This window comes from Amblyomma maculatum, chromosome 7, assembly GCF_055883805.1.
Source record: "Amblyomma maculatum isolate TAMU_Amacu chromosome 7, ASM5588380v1, whole genome shotgun sequence".
NCBI lineage: Eukaryota > Metazoa > Arthropoda > Arachnida > Ixodida > Ixodidae > Amblyomma > Amblyomma maculatum.
Window position 1 is genome coordinate 34,653,824 of NC_139350.1, and position 20,378 is coordinate 34,674,201.

A 20,378-nucleotide genomic window follows, 5' to 3' on the forward strand; every position below is an offset into this window, starting at 1 on the left:
AGCACCGATGTCCGAAATAAAGAGTGCTAAAGTTTGTTGGCATTTGAAATACTGAGCTGAATATCAAGTATGAAGCCCTTGTGAGGATCGCTGACCAGCAGCAAATCGCTGGTAAGAGCGATAGCCGTGATACAAGCAAGTTTCCGCTCCAGCCAGCTGCCGCTGGTGCATTTCGGCTCATCCGATCTGCTCGTACTAGCTCTACGATTAAAGCGTCGCCAGAGTTAATCCTATGTTACTATTGCAGGATAGGATTCACAATAAGGCAGTTTCATATGTAGACGATTTACGACAGCGTTATCAGTTCAGAAGCGCCAACCGTCTCGGCTTCCAAGCGAAACAATTTAGGCCTACGACGACTAGGGAAGATCATGCACAACGCCGTCGTTCGCCGCACTCGCACGCCCCACCCCTGCGGTAAAGTGTAACATACCTCAGCCTGCTCGCAGCATCCCATGATGCAAATGTTGCAAACTCGTGTACTTTCATAGCTAAGGCAGCGCATTTTTTGACGTTCTGCAACAAGCCGTTCAAACGATACTGCAGGCAAGACAAGGCTTCAGTACGCAGTCTCTGCGCTGTTGGCCGTAATCAGACTTCGGGCGGCGGCATATTCTATACATCGATCTTTAAACGTGATACAATGGGCAAATATATTCTACAGTCGAACCCAGATATATCGAATTCGAAGGGGATCGCGAAATAGTTCGATATATCAATAATTCGATATACAAAAATCTGCTTGTGACGGCACTTACGATGCCAAAAAACGATACCGCATGTGTCGCGTAATCAATCCACTCGCATAACGAACCCACCCTCCACTTTTTCACCCGAGAATTTGAAAAAAAAAAAATAAAAATATGCATTAAGACCAGCTCGCTCACATGCAAGCGATTGAGCGATCTCAGCGACGAGCGGCAGCGACAGAGCGAAAAATTTCAAACTTGTTGGAACTGCGTCCCCCTTGCCTCTCGAGCCACCACGACAGCTCAATAAAAGGTTTCTGTGTTGCTGCGGCAGAAATCGCGAGCGTTTTCGCTTGCATGTGGATGGCGCGCGTCACTCCCGTTTCGGTCGTCGCATCCACAGCTCATTTCTTGGCAGCGTGCCGCGGCAGGGCGCGTTTATCTTTTTATAGCTTCTCCGGTGGGGGGCAGCGACTTGGCAGAGTGCCCGTGATGGCTTGATTGCACAAGCCTGGTTCGATTTATCACGCCGCGCTTGGGGCGGGCGTCATGATCGCAGCAGCAGACCGCGTGCTTCCGTTGATTCATACATGCAAAGATAAATGGCTCCCGCCAAAAAAAAAAAAAGCCTGCCGCTTCTTACCATCCGCAGCCGCCATATCTTACGCTACGTCGCACGTACAGCACAACGATAAGAAAGGATAACTCTCGCAAAAAAAAAGAAAGAAAAATGGAGAGCTGCCGCTTCTTAACGTCCGCAGGCGCCATAGCCATGTCAGCCGCCGCGCGCAGAGGGTTCGCAACACATGCTGGAGAAAGCGTCCGACGTCTGTCTGAAAACGGGCTGAGCTGGCTTGGCGCATGCGTAGCACGTGCTGAAGGAGAGAGATAGCTCGGCAAAAGAATGGGCACACCCACGCACATGGCTTGCAAACGTCATGTGTTGGCGCGCGGGAAACAATACCTGCAGATGCGCGCGCCTTTGGGGAATGGGAGCGGCGCTGTCCAGAACTGTCCCCTCTCATTCCTTCCGCGCGTGGCTTGAAAACATCACGCGGCAAACGGCCAAGCGTGATGCGATCGTCTTTGGGGAAGGCACACTTTCCAGTGCGTGGTGCGGAGTTCGATATATCGAACGACCGGTGAAATTGAGTTCGATATATGACGCGGATTTTCTATACTTTTACATGGGATTTTCAAGGGGATATTCTGCGAGTTCGACATAATCAAAATTCGATATATCCGGGTTCAATATAACCGGGTTCGACTTATACATCGAACTTTAAACGTGATACAGCGGGCAAATGAATAACTTTGTGAAGCAGACCCACTCGTACGTTTCGCGCACTCTGGCGCCGACAGGTAGCCTCCGTCAACAGACGCAGCCATAACCTCGATTAACAACGAAAACCACGGTTAGTGGTGTAACCATGGTTTGGTCAGCTGTGTAATATGGGCTAACCACAGGTTCGCGTAACCGCGGTTACACTAACCGTCGCTGCACTAACTGGCGAACTCCTCAGGCACCTCAAGCGTGTGCGAGCGAGGACGGGCTGACGCGAGTACGCCAGTGAGTGAGCGCGCGGCAACCAGAAGTTCGTCGAAGTGACGTATTTCCGGGCAGAGCTTTGAACTTTCTTGTATTCTTTATTTTTCATGACTCCCTTCGGTGTACGAGTTGAGAAGGAAAATTGGAAGGGTCATTTTTAATCGCCGATATCACTGGTGTTGCAGAAGCTAGATCGAAAATTTTTGCGGGAGAATGATGGGTGGTTCAATATCTATCAGTGTTATGGCGTTGTTTACCCTTCTTGGTGACCCATTTATGTGGACCTTTAATATTTACTGAGAAGCAGCGTCTAAATGATGAATATTGATGATGCTCTTAATTTTGTAAATTTTTTTTTTGTTTTTAGAGGGCACAGTATACGCTTTCTAATGTCTGGGCAGCATCATAGTCTAATAGTGGCAAAAATGCAGGCCAAATATAAATGTGGGAATCTCGATACAAAGCACTTACCAACAATCACAACAAGTCTAATCCATGCACCCATCGCTACGCTATGCTTTCCATGAGCAAGGCAATAAGCTCAACTTCTGAGACAACATGCTCAAAAGTTCTAAGCTAACATGACACACTCCATTTACTGATTTTGAGCACTTACAATTTGTTTTTGTGCGAAATATTTCAGTATGACATAGAGAGCCGGACAGTCAAACAAGGATATTGCAAATTTTTCAGAAAAGTCAGTGCAAAAAAAGAAAAAGACGAGACGACAATGGCAGGCGCTGACACTGTCGCCCGTCCTTGTCTAGTCTTTGTCCTCGGCTATTTTGTGCTGCTTTGTCTGAAAAATATACCAACACGCCCAACTCGCCGCATTAATCATACTGCGAATTATTGGCTGCACCAACTACTCTTTAATGTGTTCAGCAAACTCATGTAATTTTAACTTTATTCATAGAATGTTTTGAACGTTGTGGTGAAGTGGATATAGCACACTGCCAGTGCTAAGCGACAATCAGTCAGATCACAAGTGGAAGGCTTGTCTGCAGTACGCAAATGACTTGTGGCAGCGCGTTGAGCATTTGCACAAAGGTTAGTGCCTTTTGCAGTGGCCATATCTCGCATTCCCCAACGGCGCCACACAGCAGCATGAGTGATTGTCAGCAGTCAGCACGAGTCGGCGCCCTTGGAACACTTCTACAGCACAAAGGAAGCTGTGGCGTGGATGGTTGCAGCCATGTAGTCATGCATTCATGCCCCCCCCCCCCCCCCCCCTTCCCGGAGGAAGTGGAAACTGGGATAGCTTTCGCCGTGATGTGTGCCGCTGTCTCCACCACACGCCTGCAATATGAAAAAGCCACCGGCACTGGCACTTGGCTTCCTGTCCGACAAAGTAGCTGCGGGTTAGCAGTGCTGACAGGGCCCTCTGGCCCTTCTTATTGCGGTCTCTGAAATCTCTACCAGCATCATCTGAAATGTCGACAGAACTTCGGGAAAGCTCTTCCTATCTAAATTGCGCTGCTTTTGCATGCGCTTCTTACGAAATTTCATGTTATGAACTCTGGCTACATCGAAGTATTTTATGATTTTGAAAAAATTTGTTTCCTATTAGGATGTTTGACTACAGACTCTGGAAAAGCTTAGTTCTTCCAAAATCACCTTTTCCGATGATTCTTTGATCTCCCTTCGCCGTCAAGAGGAACGTTCGCAGCAACCGCAAATCATGGCGCACGCAACACAGTCAGGGAAAAAAAAGATACGCGACATGCTCTTGCACAAGGAAGGACAAGATCTCTTCCACAAGGTGGCTTGCACGCATCGCGGCACAGAAAACAGCATGAAAGCCACCTTTCGGGGGGACGCGCCCCCTGCTTCTTTTCAAGAAACTCACGTTCATCAACTCGAAGTGAGTCACCAATTCGTCCCGCTGCAGGGCAGGACGACTGCTCTCCACTAGAGGGAATGCGTCAAAAAATACTCTGGTCGCATTCCGGCGTACGAAGACATTTGGAGCCTGCATCAAGAAAATAAAAGAAAAAAACGAACTGAATGCAGAAAAAAGGCAAAAAATGAAGTATGTGCAAACCCTCGAAAGGTGGTGCACAAGGTGTAGCCGTAAGTTGCCAAAAATGCCACCTTAAACACGTGAGAGGCATGCGCAATGCAATTTGCCACTTTCAATTTCCCCACTCTGTTCAGACGTTCCCTGACAGGGTGTCTAGCAAATCACTATTTTCAAAACCCCCGACTTTTCCAGGTTTTCCCTGATTATTTCAGGTCGAATTCCCCGACGAGTGAAGAGGCTAAAAAATGTAGCTGCTGATGATAATGAGCATAGACAAATAATTCCCAGCAAAAAGCTATTTATTATTCATATTCTGCAGTTTACAATACTGAAAGGTTGTTATTAGTGTTAATGGCGGGTAAAAACGTTGCAAGTTTACTGAAAATTAAAAGCACACTGATGTCAGCTTCAGCAAAGCTCTTTGATACTACCAGTTGTGAAATTTCCTATAGGCCCCATGTATTTAAAAAAATATATATAAAAAAAACAGCGGTTATGATTGGCCAAAATTCGAGTGTATATAGGGTGCCTCGAAGACAGGCACCCTAGGTCACGGCCGGCCGTGCCTAGGTGTATAATAGTACCGTTGAAAGTCTAGCTAGTTGGTCAGACGACATGATGCACCACGCAGCAGAGTAGGCAACAACACACAGGAGAGAGACAATACACAGGAGTGGCACACAATACACACATACACATAAGCAAGGACAATGCTGCATTGTCCTTGTTTATGTGTATATGTGTATTGTGTGCCTCTCCTGTGTGTCGCCGCCCACTCTGCTGCGTGGTGCATCATGTATAATAGTGGAGGCGCCTGCGGCCATTAAAGGAAAGTGCGTCTAATTTGCGAACTTTCAGATTGCTGATAAATGCCCAATCAGATGGAAATTGAAATTAGCTGAAAACTTGCAGTAGCGAAAATTCTCAAAGATAACAGCCATAGAGTTAACGGGAGACAAAAATGTTCAAAAATCAATTCTGAGACAAACTCATTTTCGGAACTTTTATCATTTCGAGCACCTGCACTCAAATTATTAACGCTGAATTCGGTCTGGAAATGTGATACAACCTGCAAAGTGCCCAAAAACACCGAAATGAGAAACGCATTTGGAGTTTCAGACAACTGTAATTTGTCTAGAACGCAGCTACAACAATGTGAATGGCATCAGTGTGTAGCTCTGCTCTTCAAAAGAAAGTCCATACTAAATATGTGACAGCACCATCGCGCCAATATTGGAAAAGCTTGTCAAAAGCCATGTACTACCCCTAAAACCAGCGTGAGAAAGGTTTGGCTTGCGGCGTTCAACGTCCTAAAGGGACTCAGGCTATGAGAGACACCGTAGTGAAGAACTCCGAAAATTTGACCACCTGGCGACATCGCACAGGAGCCTAGCTTTTCGCCCCCACCGAAAAGCGACCGCCGAGGCAGGAATTCATTCCCGCATCCTTGGGAACAGTAGGCGAGCACCATAACCACTGCGCCACACCAGCAGGTAAGGAGTAAGAAACATTTTTCCCTTCCCATATCTGTTCCAGTGCCCTACGAGGTAAAGGATTACTTAAAATCGTGCAATAACATAGTATCATCACATTAATGAACTTTCACAAGGACCAACACACATTGGCATATAGTTCTCAAATTGACCTAATAAATTGGTCACTGTCCTAAATTTTGCTGTGCAGCAGATGCAGTCATTTTCTGGCGAAAAAGCTTTATTCGCTCTACATTGTGTTCTGCGGTGCGAAATTTCTCTTTCGCCGCACTTATTACACACCCTGCGGGGGAAAAAAAAAAAAAAAACTTGATCGCGAAATTTGTGGTTGAGGAACTCTGACAATTTCGCGCTGTCCATATCACTTGTCAGAAGTGTGATGCAATGAAAAAGCTGCAAACGGCAGCATCGATGGAGTTGATCAGTATCAACTGAGCAGTACAACATATTCATGCTGGCTTGAATGTGTCTCGAAGCGCTCGGTGACTATTCTGTGCTGCCGGACATGCCACATCGGACACAACATGCGACCCTGACAGTGCACCGTTGTTCTTCAGCGGCGTATTCCCAGGACGCTCTCTCTCTTTTTTTTATATGCTCTTGACTCTCGTACGTCCAAAAGATAGTGCCGACTGCGAGAGCGCCTGATATGATCGCAAGAGCACGAAAGAAACGTGCACAGCGGCTGCCGCAGTGCCAAACTAAACAAAAAAGAATATGGCGCCAATCATAGTGACCAATCGGAAGAGCGAGACGCAGAGCTCTCCTCGCGAGTGTGCGCGCCAGCCAATCAGCAGCTGAGAACGGCTTTCGGAAAACCTATGATGTTTCTTTTCCTTCATGGGCAATCATTCTGCTTGAGTGGTGCCATTTTGACATGCCGCTAAATGTGCACAAAGAAACAAGCTTCAAAACAAGCTCAAGGTGGCGGTGATCGGCCAGCAGCTGTGCCCGCAATGCGCGCGGGAATTTTGAATTTTGCTCCTTCTGGGCCATTTCGTGGCTCCAATCGAGTTTTAAAAGCAAGTTTTATTGCAGTTCTTGATCAAATTCTGCGTTTTAAAGACCAGTGCTTGAAGGTACAAACATTCTGAAAATGTGTCTCCAAATCAATTTTTTTGTCCATTTTTTTACTATTCTAAGACTCTCATCCCCCTTTAATGAAACACTTTTTCTGTACCAGTTACATGGCATAAACAAAATATTCCCACCTCAACCTCAGATAAGCACAGATAATGCATTATCTGGTTGCTATCAGTGCCATTTCTGCGCTCTTTGCTACCATAGGCCCAGTTAAAGAAATGAAAGGAAAAAAAAAAACACTAAGTTGGTCTCATTTGTGCTAGTTAGAAAAAAGCAGTCAAAAATCAGCAATCTCCTCCCTTATCCTATACAACCATCTTTCTCAGTGCCACTTTTGCCAAAAGAAGTGAAAAAATTACAATATATTTAAAATTATAATTCCAAAATGAGACACTCACTAGCTCATCCCAACAAGAACAATTTCTCTCACACTAAATATGCAAAAATATGACACTGGTTTGGCGTCGTATATGAGGTTTAACATATCAAAGTAACTCAGGCGATACGTATATGATTTAATGTCCCAAAGTACTCGGGATATGAGGGACAGCACTGACCACCTGAGGTTCTCCAACGTGCACCGACATCGCACAGCACAAGAGCGCTTTTACTTTTTGCCTCCATCGAAAAGCGGCCACCGCAACCAGCATCAGATCTGCGTTCTTGGGTTTAGCAGTCCAGTGTCCTAACCACTGAACCTCGGGTGTAAGGGAAAAAAACGACATTGAAATCTCGGTTGTTTTAATGGCATGAGCATAAAGCAAACAAGTCATCAAGATCAGCAGAGTGGTTTAAAAGTTACCCTACCTAGCCCTACCCCCCCCCCCCCCCCCCACCTCTTAATTTCCTCAACACGGTTATTCCCATCGAAAGACTGCTGATGGTAAAATAAATTCTAATTTTCCCCCTTTCAAAGTCCTCCTGAACAATCTAGAGCCACCCAGTCAGTAGCAGAGAGACTAATATCTCAGATCTGCTTCTTTTCTGCTTCACCTTTGTACCGCGCAATTGAATTTCTCCCCATCCCCTCCCCTCCTCGCAGCTGGGTCAAGTGACATGCGTGCATTGTTTACATCATGATGGCAAAACAGTGTGCAGCTGCTCCGTGTAACACTGTTTCTTCCAAGTCTAATATGTCTAAGGATAAGTTTTCGGGCGAAGATAGGAGCAGTGACAGGGAATATAACTTCAGTTCATCATGTTTCAGCCAGGACAGCGAAGCAGCATCAAACGAAACCCAGGACAACCAACAGAATCTGCTAACAAGTTTTGCTTTCTTCTCCAAAAGATTTCGTAACTGCCACGCGCCGACCTAAAAATATCCTATGTGTTATAAAGGTCACCCAGTTCTCGGGAAGTATCGTCTTAGGGTGCCACCTTTCAGGAGCTGTCACTTGCCAATGGTCGCACAGATGTGCTTTGCGCCACGCTACCACCGGATGCCAACCTCTGCATTGCTTTGCCTGCTAGCACAATCTTCATTATCTCAAAATCTCAAAAACATTTTTGCAGCTTTTTCATGAAAAAAAATGTTTCCCAGCTTCATGAGCAAATATGTTGGGTGAGACTAGTACATTAGGAAGAAAATTTCCTACTCTAAATTTTAATATTAGACACTTTAGTATGAAGCATGTTCTGGCAACTGCAAAAAAAGATGCACCACACAAAAACTACCAGTGTTAATGGCACATGGGTAGGTTTCTCTACAAAAGCGAGCCTTGAAATTCAGTTTTATAAACCTAATGCAAAATTACTGCCATATATCGGACCTTCAGCAAACCATGCCTCATGAAGCCATGCTAAAGGGTTGAGTGAGTCGACCAGGATGCTGCGGCTGCTGCTCGTTACACTAGCAGCGTCTTTTGTGCTGTCGTTTTCGTGCTGTATGCTCGCATTCAGTCATCCAGAGCAAGAAAAAAAAAAGGATGGACTTGTAGACGCTGCCTACATTACAGTTTTACTTTGTAAAGCAGTTCTGCATGCTGCTTTAACTTCTTGCGAACAGGAACGGCAGTGTAGTTACAGAGGACAAAATTCTCGTTGCTGCTTCTAATTTCCCTCTATGCTCCAGCGAATTCCTTAATACACTGCTCAAATATGCATCCATGAATGAGTTTGATATTGCTTCCGGGCGTAAAACACGTCTGCGATGTGAATACACTGTGTCGGCCGCCGTTGGAGGCTTTCGAGTCCAACGCGGGCCAGTTTCAACACGTTACTGCGCCTTGCCGCTCTGCTTCGATCGCTCGCATTCCGTGGAACACGTACGCTAAGAAGCTTTATTTTTGTTTTCTTAAATAAATTTTGCACAGACTGTCTCCGGTACCAGATCGAAACAGTGGGCTCCTTTGCTTAAAAGGTCCTTTCCCTGGACCAGGGTCCCCCCTTTAAGGGGGGACCCTGGTCTTAAGACAATATTTTTTATTTACTGGTAGATTTTAATGAAAGTTACACCATTTATGCAGCTTTTCGTGCTTATTTCAAATATGCACAATAATTTTATGTAAGCCATTTAGTTCTGAAGATATTGAGCACTTTATGCTCTTTGTTTGGAGGTGAGCTGTCAGTCAAACTACAGGAGTTATGAAAATTGACGTATCAAACAAATCAATTTAGAACACACAGAGAATGCAAAAATAAAGTTTGAATGTTATGGTTCCATTTTAACCAAAGGTACAGCTTGTCAAAGTTCAGAGACCAAAAAGCCACTTTGACACTCCAAAAAACATGTAATTTTTTAAAACTTTCCTCATTAAATACCACAAATTCATTTATATTTTTGCACTGTACATTAGTTTACCTTTCTGGTGCAAAAGGAATTATAGCAATATCATAAGTAGAACCAGAGATATCGCACCTCCAAACATGTACAGTCCTAAATATATTGATTTTGAGGAATTGATGAAAAACGTGAAAAAACGTCTCGGCACTGTCTCACAGGGCGATCTATCCTGGCGTTGAAAGCTGCACTCTCTCATCTGCACCATCACGATTCCTTACGCGACAGGTCATGTCGCTTCTCGCTGTCGCACTGAGCATGACCGGCTTTGCTACACCGTTATCAGGCCATCGCGGACTCGTCGCCGACGCTCTTCGTCATTGATTCCAGATAACCAGATGCGGCGATGCAGCGTCCCCGGCGCGTTTACCTTCTCTCACTACTTTTTTTTTAGGCTAATAATGAAGCGTGAATATTAATATTGCGCATTTCGCGTTGTGGTTACGATGAGGGAATGGCGCTAGGCCGACTAGGCCTAAAGGAGAGACCTTTTCAAAATGGCGCCAGAACGCGAGCAGTCGATGCCGCCAGCCAACCAAAGCTCGCCATTTTGCTCACGTGCGGTGGGATTCCAACAGCGAGGCGTGTTTCACGCGATTTTGCTCTTTTGTTTTTCGCTTCGGTGGGCTCGCTCATGGTCACCAACAGAGATATAAAAATGGCCTGAATCGCGATCTTCCGAACGACACCAAGATTATGCCCGCGGATCGCATATTTCTTGTACTGCGGGAGATCGAAATTCGGCACAATTTGACCTCAGTTTGAAGGGCCACACGCGCAGATTCTCGTCTTTGGAACGCTGTAACGCTTTGGAACGCTGTGTAAAGATCTCACAATCATGAAAACGAGAAGATTGAAGATCCAATTTTCTGACAGATTTTCGGCTGCTGAGACCCGGGTCCCCCCTTAACTTGCGCCGACATCGCACAGCACACATCCCCAGGTGGTCGAAATTACTCCATAGCCCTCCAATACGACCCCCTTTTCTCTCAACTTTCTTTACCAAGCATCCACAGTTTTTATGCACGAAAGCATAGCGCCGTGCTAGCCGTAAACATGGCACTGAAATAACAGTAGACACGAAACGTCTTTAACATGCCACCGATACATACTACCGATACAGAAATGCTACTACGGGAGTTGGCTGAAAAGGAGCGAAGAAATGAAAGGCTGAAAGCTCAACGAGCGTCCGAGACACCCGAACAACGAGAAGAACGCCTCGCTAAATGGCGCAGCAAAACAGTCTGAAACGCCTGAAGCATAGCCATAAGTTAAACCATTAGCATGTCCATAAGTTAAACCATAAGCATAACCATAGCCTAAATCATAAAGCATAACCATAGGCTAAATCATAAAGCATAACCATAAGCTAAACCATAAGCATCACCCAAGCTTTTCGCTTGGAGATGTTCAGGCTTAACCTTAGCTAAGCCCCAGCCAATTTTTTTTCCAAAGGCCTAGCTCACTGCGTTCGAAAGCAGAAGAAATCATTTGCAACAAGCGTTACCTGCTCCAGCAGGAAGCGGCTATTTTCTCTTTTTTTTTCACTTCAAGCTAAGGGGGTTTGGCTTGACCTATATACGGTTTATACAGTAGTGTTCACTCTCCTAACCCCAACATACCCAACGGTTGTACACCTCAAGTTCCACCAAACTACTGTCATCCTCGTGTAGGAAGGTTTCTCACCTTGAGGGACCGCCACAAAATGGGCAAGTAGCATCTGCAGAGCATGACAGCAATGCCTCTCTCCTTCCTTGCGGCGTGCAGCACTTTTAGGAACTGCAAACAAAAAAATAATTTCTGGCCAAAAAGAATGTATACAGAAGCTCACATAGACTCCCACAGAATCACCAGAAATCCAAGGATGGATACAAGGGGCAAGAATGACACTGTATCGACACATATCGTCGAGTGACATTCTATCTCCCATGAACTGAATGAGTTCGTCGGCCTTCGTGCTGTATATTACACTAGATGCCCTTTGTCGCATTTCATTCAGTGTTACACAGAAGAAACCACCAGGTGTTAATATTACAGCGGAAACTCGTCATTTCGAACCTTGACAATTTGAATTAACAGATATTCAAACTGCACTATCTGGTCTGGCCATGCTCCAGAGAAGTATTTATGTAAAAAGGCCGGCGAACGCAAGTCAGTTCCACAACAATAATTTGAATAATGTGCTGCTATGTCAGGGTGTTCTGGCACCGGTCACATGCTCAAAGAAACGCCTCCATGTTAGGTTGGCATAGTTAAGGGGGGACGAGGTCTTAAAACTAACTGTTATTTATGGGTAGAACCTCGTGAAGCTTTGCATACATATGTGTTTTTACCTCCCGATTCCAAAAATGTCATCATAATTGAGCTGGTGGTTTTAGATCAAAAGTTATTCTACTAAGTCTACAGTGCAATTAGATAATTTCTTACGCACCATTAATGAACTTTCTCATTCCATTTTGTTGCTTTTACTTACATGAAGTGACAGCCAGAGAGCTCCCATACCCAATGGCATTCTTCGTTTTTATTTCTAAAGACATGTCATCCTGATATACTGTTGAGAGTAAAAGGTTGCAGTATATGACACTGAAATTTGTTAAGCTAATTGCAAATTGCTATTTATGCACGATCTAAACAAAAAAAGTAAGAATGTCATCGGTACCTCATTCCTTTCCGAAGAAAATGGTAACAATGTTAATTTTGTGAACCAAAAAGAAATTATCAAAACCCTGTGTAAGGCTGAGGAAACTGACCAAAAATATGAAATTGAGAAAACTGCATTTGAAGTTTTACCACATAAGATACAGCAGACACCTGAAATGTGATATTTGCCACCAAAAATCGCATTCTTCCCATTTCTGAAACTTTCTTTGGATTCTGAATACATCAACTAAAACTGAAGATATCGAGGACAATCCAATTCCAAGACAGCATATGCCACTGGGAATTCGATATTGTAACGAAATTCGGCATCTATATGTATTTCTTCCTGCTCTTTTCAAAAAATTAATTTGTTTCACTATATCTCAGTTCTCATAATATGGTAACAAAACTGATGCCTAATTAAGTAATTTCTTATGAACCATTAAGACACTTTCCCTCAATATTATTTGTTTCAGATTAAAATTTAGCTGTAGCCAAAGATCTGCCATGTAGAGCTATGCTATTTATATTGTCACTGAGGTACGTCATCATATAAAAATGTCCAATTATACCGATGCCCCATAATTTTAAAATATAATTAGCTGACATTACTGTCCCCAGAATTGGATATATTCAATTTAGCAAGATAAAAATAGCATAGCTCCACAGTTCAATTCTTCCTAAATTCAACGGTATAATACTTATTAAAATTGTGCCACAAGAACATAAGGAGAAGTCCCATAAGGCTATTCATGTTGGCATAAAATATGAAGTTGAGAAAACTGCATTTCAAGTTTTGCAGAAAATTTTGGGAGGAATCTTCAACTACAGATTTTATTTCAGTGTTCCCTATCTGTCCCCCTGCAAAACAAAATAAAAAGTGTCTTGTTCCACCAAAGGAAACATTTTTTTAAAAATGTTGAAAATGTGTACATGATGAAATTACCAAAAAGTTTCAGTAAGTTATGGGCGGACTTTTTTTTAGCCAAAGAGAGCACAGGGCTAGGGTGTCCAACTCAAAAGACAGTATTGTGAACCCTGAAAACGGTTGCTTGGGGGGGAACTAGCGGTCTGGAGCCAAGGAGGCCCGAGCCCCATCATAGGTGGCGTCCGTTGCGACGCTGGAGCATTTGACCGCTCGCGTCTTCGCGATCTCGCCACAGGTTGTTTAACCAACTCTGTACCAGCGGCATCAACATGAGGTGCAACGTGATACGGGATGCAATTCGCGCGGCAATTTGTACCCGCGGTGTCGACATCGGGGAGCGTGGTTGATGTTCGTTGCAACAGGTCTGGCACTAACGCATGTCCCGATGGCATGTGGCCGGCCCCTTCTGGTTTTTGTTCAATGCCTGTTTCCTATGGCTTCCAAAGGCTCGTTGCGCACACGGTTACAATGACTGTTTTCCAGCATCTCAATCACAAGAAAAAATTTGGCACAGAGCGGTGCGTCGAGAAACACTAGCGCAAACACAGACATGCATGAAGCAACTAAATGCTCATTAATTCAACTTTTGCACGAATAATTATATGCCAACTCTTACTGATAATACAGGTAATTAAGTCTTACAGTCGGAACGGTCCCAGCCAACACCCATGTAAAGCTGGGGTGTCAAATGGGCGCTAAGAATCTTGTGGCGGTAAGGCCGCAGACAACTGGCACCGTAAGCGATCACCAAAACAGCCCTCCTCAAGCCTGCACTGCATGCTGCGGAGTGGACTGTGCCCCTCTGACATGCGCACAATGACAAGCTGGACAAAACATGAATGGCCTCATCTCCGGTAATAGGCCAACTACTTAGTTTCAACTTCGCTTTCCCGAGCTTTGCGTGCCAGCCTGCGGAGACTGCAGCTGTCAGCCAGCTAGCCGACTGCGCGTTTTCCAAGCTTCCATCCCCATGATTTTTCCACTGTTCTCAGAATGTGCTCTCCTCTCATCAAGTGACTTTTAGTGCATCGTGCGGTAAAGCTCGAACACAGCTTGCTCATTAGGGGCCTCCGCACTAAACATGTCACACCGTGAAGGATGCCAGGGAGGCCCTCACCACTTTTTAGCAGTTCTGCTTCGACGCTCCCAGCAGTGTGCACGCAACAGAGCACTGATGGGAATGCAAAAAACAGTCACTGCTGCACTGTTCTCTTTTTGCCTTGGTTAACGTTTGGCCGAAAATGTCAGTCGATATCACATCAGCGCCACAAAATGCATTGAACAGGTGGAAAACGTGGGACTTAAAATATAGCACCATCTCGAAGATAGGATCATAGTTGATACATACTCCTGATATATGAATTTGTAAAATCCTTTCGCCCGAATGCACTGTGCATAAAGTGCAGAATTTTGGAAGGTCTGGTGCCTTGCATCACCGCGGATTGCATGAATGTCCAAGTGCTGCATCTGGACCCCCCAAACACCGGCACTAGCCCTAGGCACATGCAATTATCAGTGATTGGGTATGCACTGCGAGCAGTGAGCAGTGGTGGTGCGTGGCCATATCTGAATTGCCTCAGCCACAAACAGATCCATGCTATCTACACATGCTTCTGCATATGGACCATGTTCATTTTGGAATAACGGGTGACACGAATGTTTTTCGTGACACCACGAGATATTTTTTTTGTTCCAAACGTGGTGGAGGCAGAGACCAGGAAAGCTGCATTGCAATGCCATCTACCAACAGCTACCCAAGATCAACACAATCTTGGCGGTACTTCATTAAATCGACATAAACGTGTCACTCTCCCTGACGATGTCGCTAGACGGAGTTCCACCAGAGCTCTACCACCAGCTGCGTATTGTATACCACCTTTGCTCCCGACTGAACCTTAATTTGAACAAATCGGGAGAGCAGCTTGGCTGCTCTGCTCTGTAAAATTCGGGAGCCTGTTCAAGCGGTTATGAAGCTTTTTAATTGTTGAGATACTACAGTAAAACACTCAATTTGGCCAAATGCTACAGCGAAGCCTCATCAATATGTACCTGCTTACCAAGTAATTGCGGTTAAAAAGTAGTTGTGAAGATTCCCCTGCTCAGCCGCTATTGAAACCCATGTATTGGTTGACCGCTTAAGGGGGGACCCGGGTCTTTGCAGCCGAAAATCGGTCAGAAAATCGGATTTTCAATCTTCCCGTTTTTGCAATTCTGAGATCTTTCCGCAGCTATCTCCGAAGCTTCGCTGAAAAATATAGCCTAATTTGTGCGTTACAGCGTTCCAAAGACCAGAATCGCGCCGAATTTCGATCTCCCGCAGTTCGAGAAATACGCGATCCGCTGGCATAATCTTGGTGTCATTTGAAAGATCGCGATTCAGGCCATTCCTATATCTCGGTTGGTGACCATGAGCGAGCCCACCGAAGCGGAAAACAAAGGAACAAAGTCACGTGAAACACGCCCCGCTATTGGACTCCCCCCGCACGTGAGCAAAATGGCGAGCTTTGGTTGGCTGGCAGCGTCGACTGCTCGCGTTCCAGCGCCATTTTGAAAAGGTCTCTCCTTTAGGCCTAGTCGGCCTAGCACCGTTTCCTCCTCGTAACCATAACGCGAAATGCGCAATATTAAGATTCACGCTTCGTTATTAGCCTAAAAAAGAAGTAGCGAGAGGAGATAAACGCGCCGGGGACGCTGCATCGCTGCAGCTGGTTATCTGCAATCAATGACGAAGCGCCGACAACCAGTCCGCGATGGCCTGATAACGGCGTAGCATAGTCGGTCGTGCTCAGTGCGACAGCGAAAAGCGGCACGATCTGCCGCGTATGGAATCGTGATGGTGCAGACAAGCAAGTGCAGCTTTTAACGCCGGGATATATCGCCCTGTGAGGCAGTGCCGCGACCAGCCACCGTGGCAGTCGCGAAGCAGCGTCCCGCGACACGTGGAACATAGAGAAGATTGCGCGGAATCCCAAATCTTGTCGAAATAAACTTTCTTCTGAATGCTACGCGGTGCAAGACGAGCAACAGTCGCTTATCATTAGTTGCAGGCCGACTGCGTTTACAGCATCAACGTGAGAATGGCGATCGCGCGCCAGAACTTGGCACCAACTTTTGAGGAGGTCACGATGCAAACGCACTCGTCTTGGTGGCGGCCTCCGGACCGTGCGTTCCGTTCGCCGGAAATTTCATTCTTTGAGGCCGAATTATATCGATGGTAAATGATGCATTGACATCATAAGCTAGTCAGAACCCACTTTAATGAGTTACTGTTAGCTTTGGTGCTTCAAAAATTTGTCAACACGTTTGTCATCAATTTCTCAAAATCAAATATTGAGGATGGTACATGTTTGGAGGTACGATATCTCTGGTTCTACTTATGGTATTGCTATAATTCCTTTTGCACCAGAAAGGTAAACTCATGTACAGTGCAAAAATATAAATGAATTTGTGGTATCTAATCAGGAAAGTTAAAAAATTACATGTTTTCTGGAGTGTCAAGGTGGCTTTTTGTTCTCTGAACTTTGACAAGCTGTAACTTTGGTTAAAATGGAACCAGGACATTCAATCTCGATTTTTGCATTCTCTGTGTGTTCTAAATTGATTTGATAAGTCAGTTTTCATTATAACGCCTGTAGTTTTACTGACAGCTCACCTCCAAACAAAGCACATAAAGTGCTCAATATCTTCAGAACTAAATGGCTTACATAAAATTATTGTGCATATTTGAAATCAGCACAAAAAGCTACATAAATGGTGCAACTTTCATCAAAATCTACCAGTAAATAAAAAATATTGCCTTAAGACCAGGGTCCCCCCTTAAGGCGTAGTGGCTCGAGAAGTGCCTACCTGTTAATACGCATTTTTCGTTGCAGTTAGGCTGACGCCGTGCTGCGACGCAAAACGTATTCACCTTTCCAAAAAGCGAATGTGCAGACTCCCGGAGGTACAAATATATAGTGTACTAGAAAGTACGCAGATATTTTGACCATGTTCCAACAAACACTGTTCGCCGCGATGATGTCCATTTCAATAGGCAGCCCGGGAATCGTCGGCTGCTTCGATATTGTTGGCAGCCCTATTGCAGTAACCATCACAGTAACCCAGCCCGCCCACGTGACTACGCACTATGCATGCAGTTGCAACGTAGCCCACCTTCCTTCCTTTCTTTGTGGATGTGGTGCGCAACAGGTGATTGTATCGTCTGTATTGAGATGTGGTGCTTTGCGAAGCGGTTGTTGCGCGAGTGTGTGTGTGAACGGGCAGCACTGTGCCCCTCCCCAAATCGATGAGGATATCTAGAATGAGGACAGCGGCAATGACTTGGAAAGAGCAGATTCCGGTCCTACTGTGACGGAAGCCGCTCAGGCATTAGAGAGTTTTATAATAGGGGGGCCCAAGCTTTGGGGCTCTTAAAGAGCTCGCGGCTTCAAAATGCGCATGCACAGAATGTAAGGCACGCTTGGGGCTTTATGTCAACGCTGGGGCGGCCCCTATTTTTCGAAAATAGCGTTCGCCCCAAGCCGCCGTTGGATCACTTGGGTTACGGCAACATGGCGGCGTCCGGCCAAGTGGCGGCCGCTCGCCTCGGCACACATTCATTGTTACCGCTCCACGGTGTCACGCGTTCACAGTAAACGAAAGGCCAACAAAGCTTATGCTATGTCTCATGATGCCCGCACCACCAAATTTTAGCAATAAAACACCCCATATTTTCTGATTGCTTCTGGATTTACCAAACTGCTAGGCTTGCGAGCGGAAGGTTCAAATGAGGTTTCCCGATTCAGCCTGGATTGACTATTAGCTCATTTTGTCTTGTCTGATGAGAACGGTTTTGGCAGTTCTAATATATTTTTTATAATGATAGCACTTTCTGATGAAAGAAATAGCGTTGCTGGCTTTTATATATTTAAATGCGTTTTCATGGTTTGCTGTCGGGCACTGCAATCGACGAACGCAAGCGTGGCTTCGCTGCGTCGGGAAAACCCCTATTCTAAAGCTCGTCGCTCTGCTAGCACGTTGCGCCGCGGCACGCTATTTTCTTGGAGGCCCCAAGCCTTGGGTACCCCTATTCTAAAACTCCCCATTAACTGTTATGACCGCGTTCGCTGAGAAGATGGGACAAGCTTGTCGCGGTCTCGCTGATTTTGAGCCCAACTGAATGACAGAATTCTGGTCGGCAAGACGGGAATAAAGTGCACGTACGTGTATTCACGGGAAATTTACAGTGCTTGGTTTTTCTTCACTTTTGGAGGGTGAGCAATGGAATTTGTTGTAATCGGTAAAGGCATACTGCCGGATAGTATGTACTTTTGCTGCGTCCCCGCCAACTAAGTATGTATACCCAGGGTTTTACTGTAATTCAAAAATTTGATTATGCACGACACATTCTGAGCCAATTCCCATGAATTGGTTAATTCCAAGGGCAGTTGTGTCAAATTGTGACAAGAAATTGCAAAAGCCAACTCCAATTTCAACCTAGACTGAAACTGCCTCCTGCCAAATGGAATCTTACAATGTCTCTGAGCTATGCAGTGGTAGGAAGCATACCGGCATCATGCAATAGCTGAAGCCAGGGTTAAGCAATGGCTATGACAATGAAACCACAAAGTGCCAATGAACCCATTATGACTACAGTGGGGCCAACTGCTGGTCCCAGTGACTTTACTAGACAGCAACTTTACTGCAGATAAGAAACTAATGATATGAAAAGGTGCTATGCTCACCCAGCCTGGAATAATAAATAGGGTCAATGGAGAAACTACAGCAACAGTCATGCAGTGGATCACAGAAAAACGGAATGCCCGGCTCATTTAGGCAAAGCGCCTGTAACTTTACGGTCAGCCTTTGGGGCTCGCAAGCATTCAGCCACAGGCCATTTTCTCAACAAAAAAGTCTGTGTTACAATGCAAACTTAGTCATCAGCTGGACACACTGTAGTTAAATGAAGGGCAAAAAAACATTTTGTGGCATACTCTCTAAAGTTGCCATGAACAATTTCATAAAGTAAAAGTTAAAAAGAGCACCTTGAACAACTTCTCATGATGCATGATGGTAAGTTCCCCAAACACGGTCCAGTGCATGAATTCCTGCAAGTTGCGTTCCAGAATCTGCAATGACACAGTGGCATGAAAAGCTTGAGCCAAACAAAGAAGGCACCATCGTCACACACAAAACGACAATCAACCACAATTATGCAGTTCTGCAGCAAACATTGCTGAAGCCACTCCTGACATCGGGCCATCCAATTACCCAATGAAATGTGCTTTACTCCCCCCATGATAGCATGCAATGGGTGGCCGAGAGCTTCGAAAACAAAAGGGGAGCTTCTGCAGCTCAGATGGGCACAGCACTACAATACATGAAACACACTGAGCACACGATCAAGTAATAGTTTGCAGTTGTGATAAAAGTGGTTTGAACAGTATGGCGTGAAGTGGCTGGTTGAGGCACAGCCTCACAAAGTAGCTGGTGTTGTGAAAACATGCACAAAAGAGAAGCTACGGAGCACTTGAATCCATCTGCTTTTTACCCCCTTTTTACCCCGTTTTCCAGCATTCACAAATGCCTCAATGTATGGGAGCTATCTTATTTCACCTCCATTACAGTATGCCCATCGCGACTGTTCAAACCCCATCTGGAATGTCACTAGGCCAATAATCTTGACCACCAGTTTGACTGCCAAAGCAGGTTCTGGAGCGTACCTATGTTCTGCATTCTGATAGCAGAAATCATTTTGGAGCCCTAATATCTGCATTTTGGAGCACATTCAGATCGACTATAAATTAGCAAATTTTGTCAGGGGGGACGGACGCTTAAAGGGACAACTTTTGATCTGTTGAACGAAATTTTGACAAACCTTTCAGGGATGCCTTATCTTCCTCATAGTGCCCCGCTATAGTAAACTCAGATATACAGTTGAATCCCGCCACAACGAATACCGCCACAACGAAATTTCCGCGACAACGAATAATTTTTTATTCCCCGCGAGTATCCTATAAGAATTAATGGCCTAAATTTCTCTGCACAACGAACCATTTTTGCAGAGCGTTTCCGCTTCAACGAAATTTTCGCGTTCAAAATCGAAACCGAAACTAGTTTTATTGGCGAGAAGTCCAAGTCAAATCCAAAGCCACATTAAGCATGAAATCACGTGATTGCAGTTCCGCCATTTTGGCTTTGTGTCGTGGTCGCGTT

The 20,378-nt window shown here is 45.2% G+C and overlaps 1 protein-coding gene across 1 annotated transcript in view; it reads right to left on the minus strand.

Moving 5' to 3' along the window:
• Window positions 1–20,378, minus strand: part of LOC146182955 (condensin-2 complex subunit G2-like) — a 145,565-nt gene that overhangs the window by 83,299 nt on the left and 41,888 nt on the right. Inside the window, exons 8-10 of the mRNA XM_084608985.1 lie at window positions 19,208–19,291; window positions 11,303–11,395; window positions 4,088–4,210 (exon numbers count right to left, since the gene is read on the minus strand). Of these exons, the coding sequence (XP_084465111.1) occupies window positions 4,088–4,210; window positions 11,303–11,395; window positions 19,208–19,291 (300 nt within the window). The remainder of the gene's footprint in view (window positions 1–4,087; window positions 4,211–11,302; window positions 11,396–19,207; window positions 19,292–20,378) is intronic.